This window comes from Cicer arietinum, chromosome 3 (assembly GCF_000331145.2).
Source record: "Cicer arietinum cultivar CDC Frontier isolate Library 1 chromosome 3, Cicar.CDCFrontier_v2.0, whole genome shotgun sequence".
Classification (NCBI taxonomy): Eukaryota; Viridiplantae; Streptophyta; class Magnoliopsida; order Fabales; family Fabaceae; genus Cicer; species Cicer arietinum.
Window position 1 is genome coordinate 22,403,563 of NC_021162.2, and position 10,059 is coordinate 22,413,621.

At 28.3% G+C, this 10,059-nt stretch overlaps 1 protein-coding gene across 1 annotated transcript; it reads right to left on the bottom strand.

Annotated features, from left to right (window-relative positions):
- Positions 1-3,349: 3,349 nt before the first annotated feature.
- On the bottom strand, positions 3,350-5,581 carry LOC101496424 (omega-hydroxypalmitate O-feruloyl transferase). Its single transcript, XM_004516398.4, has 3 exons — positions 5,430-5,581; positions 4,814-5,296; positions 3,350-4,406 (listed from the first exon to the last, which is right to left on the bottom strand). The coding sequence occupies exons 2-3, from the start codon at positions 5,261-5,263 to the stop codon at positions 3,546-3,548; spliced, it is 1,311 nt and encodes a 436-aa protein (XP_004516455.1). The 5' UTR covers positions 5,264-5,296; positions 5,430-5,581; the 3' UTR covers positions 3,350-3,545.
- Between the last annotated feature and the right edge of the window lie 4,478 nt (positions 5,582-10,059).

Consider the following 10,059-nt stretch of genomic DNA (forward strand, 5'->3'; position numbering starts at 1 on the left):
AACTATCTAGCTAGGTTCCATTTAAAAATCCAAATGATTGAAGACCTTGGTATTAGAATAGTTACATTATGTTGTAAATATTTTACTTTGTATGGAAAGTGGCTAGTCAATAGCAAATATAACATTATGTACTTATCAAGAAAATTCTTGCTTATTTTGATGGCTTACTCTAGTTCTATTTGTAAATTGATTTGATTTCTCTTTCAATTGTAAGAATGTAAGAATAGTATTTTTACATTTATTGAATGATCTATAGTTTTACGTAAAAATAGTTGATATTTGGAATACTTTATAATCTAATGAGCAACATCTTAAGATGTTTTTATAAGTGTTGCATTTTAAAAGAAATTATGCTGGAATGTGATTTCCCAGTAAATTTTATTTTTTTAAATCTATTTATAATATATTAAATCAACTCCTAATTTTTTTACACTAACACATCATCTATACATACGTCGTGTAATTTATCTTTGTTCCATATCAATCAAATATCCAACGGATCAACCTCCAAAGTCTCTCTTCTAGTTGCCTTCTTTTATCTACATTTCTACCACCCTTTTGTTTTTTGAGCATGTACTATCATTGTTCTTCACTTAACTATATTTTAATATTTTTGTATTGTATTCCTCTTCATATGACCATATAGTTTCATAACACCACATTTCAATAATTGCATCCCTTAACTTCTTCTTACATAACATAATTATCTTCCATAATTTCTCATTGGCTCACTATTCCCTTCCAATTAAAGAATTTCTTGCAATAATTGAGCAATGAAACCACATGTCCAGGAATATGAAATCTATAACATGTAAGTTCTTTTGTAATACTGTTTTGATTTCATGAACAAATCAGATACATACTAACGATTAACATTTGTCTATATAAATATCACGGTGATAGGCTATTGAAATCTAATTTTGTATGTGTTTTTAATAAATTATACATAAATATTACAAAATATAATATGATGACAAACTCCAAATATTATTTGATTTAGTCCTTTTCTTCTAATCAATTACCATTTAATGTGTCTTTTTGTACACACTAATTTTTTTTTTATAAATTATACACTATTATTAATAATTTCAAAGTTAAAGTTTTCACATACAATATTTTCTTTTTAAATCATATAATTTATTTTCCTTATTTGTATCTACCCTAAGAAAAATAAATTGTCATTTCTATTTCTTTTTTATAAAAAAACATTAATGTTCTTTGATCTTCCAAATTTCTGATCATGGTGATATCACATGAATATGGATACCAGATTCTTAATAAATACACTAACTCAACAAAAAATACATTTTGTCTTAATAAGATAATATAAAAAATCTCCACTTTAACTTCAAAAATTGTAGAAAACTGTAAATATAATTGTTGAAACTAATGAAATGTGAAAATAATATTGATATTGATTTTAAAAAGATTCAATAAAATTAGTCTTTAGAAACAATTATTAAAAACTAAATTGATAAATTAAAAACGAATAATCGACCATTTAAAATTTAAAAAAATTATTTAAAAATTGTATTTATTTCGTCAATTATATTAACAATTCATCTTTATTAATATTATATAGAATCCACCCACACAAAGCGTGGGTCAACATCTAGTTGTCAATAATTAAAGAAATCTATAATTCTATATTACCGAAGGGCTGCATTATATCACCTAAACAAATTTCATCAAGATCAACGTCAAAGGAAAAATTTGATCCACACACAAAAAGTTTTATCAACTACATAATGTATTAATTAAGTAAATGTGTTCAAGTATTTAATAAATTTCAATTAATTTTGGCTCAATCTAAAATAGTAGTGTTCGGTTCATGTTTAAATAATTTTTGAACAAATTTTATTTACCAACCAACTGAATTTTAAAAATTCAATGATGATGTATAGACTCACTTTTTGTAAATTCACACAATACTACATGTTAAAATATAGTTAACCACAATTGTCAATGTAATATGAATTAATTATCTACTCAATCCAATCAATTAAATTTTTGCACACTCACATAATCAAATATGACAAGTATATGAAAAAAAGTGTCCATGTTTATCTTTATACTAAGTTAGGAGGGCTCCTTCTCCCCCAAAATCATAAGTTAAGAGAAAAACTGTAAAATATATATTCCATAAAAAAGATAGCATTTTCTTAAAAAAAATGCCATAAAAAATCTGTTTATACAAAACAATCTTTATTTTAAAAATTCCATTTACAACGTTTTTTAATAAATATAGAATAAGAATACACCTATTACAACGCTTTTTTTGAAAAAGTGTTGTAAAACGTGCGTAAAAATGCACCTATTACAGTGTTTTTTCAAAAAAAATGTTGTAAAACTAGTACAACAAACAACGCGTTTTTAGAAGGGATTTACCGCGCTTTTTGAAAAAGCGCTGTAAAACGTGCATAAGAATGAAGCTATTTCAGCGTTTTTTTGTAAAAACATTGTAAAACTAGTACAACAAGCAGCGCGTTTTTAGAAGGGAATTACAGCGCTTTTTTATTTTAAATAGCGCTGTTGTATCTTTTTAAGGCGCTACATACTACAGCACTTAATTTTTTGAAAAAGAACTATAAATGGCTTCAAAAAAACGCCGTAAAATACTATGTTTCGCGTAGTGAACTAACGAAATGTGAAAATAATATTGATATATATTTTAAAAAGATTCAATAAACTTAGTCTCTAGAAACAATTATTAGAAATTAAATTGACAAATTAAAAACGACTAATGTAATCGACCATTTAAAATTTAAAAAAATTATTTAAAAATTATATTTATTTCATCAATTATATTAACAATTCATCTTTATTAATATTATATAGAATCCACCCACACAAATTGTGGGTTAAAATCTAGTTTTCAATAATTAAAGAAATCTATAATTCTATATTACCGAATGGCTGCATTATATCACCTAAACAAATTTCATCAAGATCAACGTCAAAGGAAAAATTTGATCCACACAAAAAGTTTTATGAATTACATAATGTATTAAGTAAATGTGTTCAAGTATTTAATAAATTTCAATTAATTTTGGCTCAATCTAAAATAGTAGTGATCGGTTCATGTTTAAATAATTTTTAAACAAATTTTATTTACCAACCAACTGAATTGATGATGTATAGATTCACTTTTTGTAAATTCATACAATACTACATGTTAAAATATAGTTAACCACAATTGTCGATGTAATATAAATTAATTATCTACTCAATCGAATCAATTAAATTTTTGCACACTCACATGATCAAATATGACAAGTATATAAAAAAAAGTGTCCATGTTTATCTTTATACTAAGTTAGGAGGGCTCCTTCTCCCCCAAAATCATATGTTAAGAGAAAACTGTAAAATATATTCCATATATAAACTACATCAACAATATAACAATATATATAAGCGCTTAGTTATTGATTAGCACCAATAAATTCATAAATAGAATAAATACTCACTTCTCTTTCAAGAAATGATAGAACTATATAATAATAAAAAATAACATAACCATCATATAATAAAAATATAAAAAGATCCTAAATATGCATCATCAAATCTTGGAATATCTTCATGACTGGAGCAGGCAAACCAAGAAGCACATTAATGTTCCTCCTCTCTTGTCCATGTGAAAGGAACAAAATCACTTCCTTTTCCGGCAACGAAACCGGTCCAGAAAGGACCGGTTCGCCCCAACCAAAATTAGTAGTATGAAAACCAAGCCTAGACCAAGTTGTGATCAAAAGTGTACATGCCAAAGAAGGCCTAGCTCTTGTTACCTCAAAATAATCAATAGCTGATCTCATGTAACTATCATTTACCATTTTTATTGCGTCTTGAATAACTTTCACAGTGCATGACAAGGGCTTATTTGTTATTTCACCTGCTTTACAAACCGCATTTGTTAACACAATTCCATTCCCAAAATACCCTTTTGGAAGTTTTGGTTCAAATTTAGCCCTTCCATCAACAGCAAAAAGAAGCTTTGTTTCTTGTTCTGGTAACATTTTAAGTGCTTGTGTTCTTGCAATCCAAACAAAAGCTGAAAGAACTTCAAAAGTTGTGCAAGATTCAATTGCATTATCTTCCATAGCTTTTTTCTTGAGGTTTTTTAGTTTCTCAGGATCAAAACAGAAGGATCTATACACCATTTCATCTTCATATAAACTACTTGTGTTGGATTTGTCTTTAATGTCAGCAAATTCTTGATGTAAATGTTCTATCTTTGGCGGGTTTCGCGCCTCGAGTATCTTTCGGTCGAGAATTGGAGGGATGGAGAGAGGTAGATTTCTTGCTACTTCTCCCCATGAGTTCACAAACTCCATAGCTCCAATTCCATCAAACATACAATGGTTCATGCATAGTCCAAGAGAAAAACCTCCACATTTGAACTTGGTTACCTGAAATAAAGAGTTCACTCTTCAAAACTATAATACTTAATGCAAAGTGTGAGAGACTTTTCTTTTTGTCATTTTTCAGATAAAATGTTTTAAATGTGTTTTTGACTGCGTTGCATTAGCTATATTTAACCGAATTCTTAAATATATGAAATGGTGTCAAAATAGTTCTTGAATATATCAAAATTACAAAAACATTCTTTAAGCGTATTTTCTTCAATAATTCAATTATTCAAACTAATAACAAAAGACTGCGATCCAAAACCAAACTAACTAAAAAAAAACACATACTTATCAACTAAATTGACTAAATATATCAAGAATGGAATATTTTTTTCTAAATCGATAAATTCAACAAACTAAGTGACAATTTAAACCAAAAAGTAAACTAAACAATTAATAAAACAAACCTGAGCAACCAAAGGAGGCATCTGAAGAATATGTTTAGCACCAGGAATATCATAAACAAGCATACCAAGAGTCCTTGGATCAGGTTTTGTAATATCACCAATCTCTTCCATTAAACAATTAGCTTCAGCCTCAACAAACAGAGCACCTTCCCCTGTACAATCCACAATTAACTTACCCTCTTCACTTATACTTAATCTCCCAGCAAGTGGATAATAATCAACAAGAACCTTCTTCAATGCATTCTTAATCACTTCAAAGCAATTCTCATTCCCTTTCTCGGCTTTTTCGAAACAATAAACGGTTCGAACTATCACCGCGATGTTTTGGTCAAGGTTTGATAGGAAATACATTCCTTTCTTTGTTTCTTCATAAGGTTGCACAAATGTTGGTTCACTCATTAACTTTACGTTAATTTTGTAACCATTTTCATTTGCCTTTGCATTTTCCATCTCAAAACGTTTTTGATTAATTATTTAATTAACCTGTATCACACACACACAAAAAAACAATATATTGTTTATGAGTTAGGTAACAAAAAAAGAAGATAAGAAGAAAAAATGTTGAAATGATGAAAATGTCATATGGAAGACATGTGTTTGTGTTTTCTCGTCATACCTGATTTTTGCTTCACACAATATGATATGGGAAATGTGACTGAGTCTCTCTTTAGGAATTAGTTGTTATATATGTATGATATGGAATGGTTACTTAGGTGTTTAAATAAAACCAATGTTGGAAAATAAATATAATGTGAAGGTGAGAGTTAGTTGTTTTTGGACAACGGTACAATCTACAAAACGTGGAGTTTTTAAAAAGGGTATACTTCATTGCCATGTTTAGAATTGCACCAAAATGATGGTTCAATTTGTTGAATTAGAAATAGATTATTTAGAAAATGTATTCATCTAAAAAAATATAAACTGAAAAGTTGATTTATGTAGTCATAAATTAATATTAGATATATCAATTTTTTTTAGTTTTTTTATTATGCTTCATTTCATAATAGTATATTTGATTCTAATAATATAAGAATTAAACTAAACTGATCGTTCAACTAGTGGAATTGATAATCGGCTTATATGTTAATTGGTAATCACGATGGATTCATAGATCTTTAAAATTAGGTCAAACTGAATTGAGCTGGATAGAAATATTCAATCGATTTTTTTCTCTATTAAAAGAATTTTTTTTTTTCAAAATGTTTTTATTTTATTTTTTTCTAACAAGACTTAGAAAATAAATACAAATGTGAAGATAAGAGTTAGTTATTTTTGGACAACGGTTCAATCAACAAAACGTGGAGTTTTTAGAAAGGGTATTACTTATTTAATTTTATTTAGATAACATATTAGAAAAGGTTTACTTGATTGTTAGGATATAGTTGATTAATTGATTCTTGTTCAAAATTTTATTTGAAATGTTTTTGTTTGATTTCCGTTTGTGAAGACGAATTATGTATGGGTGAGGTTAGGTCACTAGTAAAGTGACCAAAGACAAAAAGACTCGGTCAGAAAAAAGATGTGTAAATGGGTTTGTTTGGTGAGGTTGGTGTCTCTAACATTTTGTTTACCGAATATTTTACTTCATTAGTCGTTACTTCATTGGATCAAGGAAACTAAAATAAAAGGAAAACGTCTCCTCACTTCAATGTACATATTTGTTGTCGAGAAATTTCGGTTTAATTAGTATGGAGTTGGTTCACATTCACGATATTGTAAATTTAATTATCGTTACTAATAATGTAATAATTTCTTTAAATTAATACGTAAATATATATATGTTAGTATATCTACTTTAAAAATTTAATCCAAATGAATTTTTGAAACCTAAACTCATTTAAAGTTTTCTTTATCAAAATAAAATGTACATATTTATTGTTAAGAAGTAAAATAATCAATTAATACCAATTATGTTAATTGATTTTGTATTATTAAAAAGTCAAGCTTCTAAATAATTTATATTGTTCAAAGATACACTTCTAAAATAATAAGAATTTTTATAGAGGTAAGAGCTTGATGGGAAAAAAAAACACCCATAGTAAAATAAATAAAAAATAAAAACACTACTAGTTAATTCTTAGATGATGACAAAAAATAAGAAAAGCTCCTTCTTCACATCACTAGTTTTTGGCAGTTACCGAAAAGTTGCATGATTGAGTAACCAATTCCTTTTGTCATTTTTTAATAGAACAGTAAATATGAATCTTGATTTGAATTCAGATTCATTATATAATTATATGCGTCTAACTCTTTCCTTTAAATTCAATCATCTTCCGTAACAAAGTCCTTTAATTTGTTTACTAAATATTTAATTGAAAAAAATTGTAATACCAACATAATGAAGTATTAATATGAAAATGGATTATAAATTATTTAATAACATTAAACCCAAAAAAATGTTGAATTTATTACATAGTTCTTATTTTCAGAGGAATTTATTATATAAGTTCTTGATACATTTTTATTATAAAAGGAAAAATTAAAAAGAAACTTTAAGGAAGCGATCGAGAGAAAGACATTCATCCACAATTGTCATGAATTAGAAGTAGTAAATTGAGAGGGAGAGTAGGTAAGGTTAGTCAGTTTATCTCTGCACCAATTAGGTTCACGATAGACATGATTAATCACACAGCTTCATTCCTTACAATTCAAGAGAGATTACTTCTTAAAGAAAAGGTGTAAGATAAAGATTACATGTTTTTCCTAGACCGAATCATGTTGCCCACAGTAAGAGAGTCCATTTCCACCAAAATAGTAGTCAAACCCAAATTATAAGTTGTTCTAAAACCATGAATCGGCCCTCAAAGCTTAGTTAGCACAAAGGTAGATCAGCCAAGATTACAAAAGAAACTGTGAATATAAATTCATCTATGATCTTTGATAAGTCCTGCACAAGCAGTGTTGCCTATTGTATCGTGGTAAGAACCATCGATATTGAGCTTGAAAGAATTAATATCAAAAGTGTACCATTTAACATTAATCTTCCTCTTACGATCCTCTATAAATGAAGGAGGGAAAAGATAAAGATGTTGATGAATTAAGGAAAAATGTATGTTGAAAGATTGCAAAAATAGCTCAAGATCAAGTGATATTCGTAAGAAAACTAACTGGTTCCTATCTATCCACAATATATTTACCAAGATACCAAACACAAGAGGCCAATGGCCTCTTCTGATCAAGCCAACATCATTTAACGTAAGATGAAAATCAATCCATTGAGAAAACCAGGGCCTAAAAAAGGAGTTTCACTGCTCATCTTCCAAAGTAATAAAGTTATCTCAAAGACTATGTGACATGCATAATGGTTTCCAATGCTTGGGAGAATCTAATGCAAACATCAATATCTAACATACTCCGATGGTTTCTTTCAACATTAGTTAAAAGTTATCAATGTGAAAGCTTTCAAAGAAGGAGTAATCAATTTTCACACCAGATTGAAATTAGGAGAGTCAAAAAGAGTAGAATCCTCTATTGACATAATTGGTAAACATATTTAATAGTGAAAAATTATCATTAGAAAATTTCCATATAGGGAAATCATCCTGATCGGCAAGAGGAGGCTTAAGACTCGCAATTTTTGTGCAGATGTTATAGGAAGGGCCTGATTAATCATAGACCGGTTACAACCATTCTCAACAACATAATCACTAACAAGAAAGTTCATAGCATATGGAGGAATGGCTATCCCATATTCACATAACTTATCAACTCCAGATACCCAATCATCAAACCAAAATCTAATAGAGTGTGCATTTCTAATAATCCAATAAATACCATTTTCTACTATAGGCCAATATTTGGTAATTCCTCTCCAAATATGAGAAGTGTTGGCCCCACATTGAATGTATGGTATAATCAAGTTGCCACAGTTATATTTGAGCATATAATTTGAATCCAAAAGGCATTTTGATTGATAATCATATTCCACTTCAACTTCATCGTATAACTAGCGTTAACCATTCTCATATTGTGAAAAACAAGACCCCCTCTTCTTTTTTCATGCAAATAGTAGACCAAGAAACAAGATGACATTTGTTACTATTTGTAGTAGAATCCTATATAAAGTTTCTACAAAGTCTTTCATCTTCATCACCCACTGAAACTGAAATAACAATAGATTATCATCATAAAATAACTACACAATCAATAACTCATGTAAAACTATGTCAATGTAAATAGTTTTACATTGATAGTGACAGTGCATGTTCATTAAACTCTTGTTAATTTTGGTTCACATAATTACTACAGTTATTAGCAAATGCCTAATTTCAGTACTTTACACACAATGAAAATATCTATAGTTTAGTTTTTAGAATACAAGTGGGTCGTTCTCTTTCACACTAGACTAGATTATGTTTTCCAGATTAAGCCATGATTATTCTTTGGTGAGACATAGGTTGTTTCGGAAAATTGTGGATAAGTTACCTGCAACAAGTTAAAATCAACATGTGCACTCCATTAACTATGTCAAATCTAAAATTCTAAAATAAAAAGCTAGTGCAATACATGTGGTTGATTTTAATTGGTTGTGGTAATTTATCTGCAATTTTTAAAGATAGCCTAAAATTTATCTTTTTCTTTTGGCGTTAACACTACAATTTCCAAGAAAGTGAATTATGATATTCTAAATTTTACTCAAGAGATAAATGAAGTTTAATCTTGTGACTTCAACTACTTTTGAAGTTGGCGTTTTACAGATATGCCCCGTTTTCTTCCCAATAAGTTTTATTACTCTGTATGACACCCCTTATCTTTTTTAGAATACATAAACACCTCTTATCAACTAGTTTGTTTGAAAACATTTATAATACGGTTCAGGATTGACCCAACACATGTGGAGGTCTAAAGTGAATTTTAATATGAGGCCTAAAGGGAATTTTTTAAATTTTAACTTGACATCACCAAATTAATATAATTGAAGTTATGTAATATTTCATTTTCAATCAATTCACATCCACGAAATTGTGAATTTAATTTTCGTTATTAATGTGATGATTTCTTTGGAGTGATATATAAGTATTTATGTTAGTGTTTTTTGAGTTTTAGAAACCCCCTTCGTTCTCTTTTTTTTACTTCCCCTTGGTTCTCATTTTCAAATAGTACTTATTGTTGGTAACATAGATATTACATCATACTAAGTAAATTGGTTAGGTATAATTGACATAAGCAAAAGACAACAGATTAATCCAGCTAAACTTCATACAAGGTTGTACTCAACTATAATTAAGTGTAACCTGCAAACAATT

What these genes read in the sequence shown, in the direction of transcription:
- LOC101496424 (XM_004516398.4), bottom strand. Translation starts at nt 5,263, where the DNA reads ATGGAAAATGCAAAGGCAAATGAAAATGGTTACAAAATTAACGTAAAG. An exon ending in TGCCTCCTTTGGTTGCTCAG is followed by an intron (nt 4,407 to 4,813) that starts GTTTGTTTTATT and finishes TCTTTATTTCAG; the next exon opens with GTAACCAAGTTCAAATGTGG.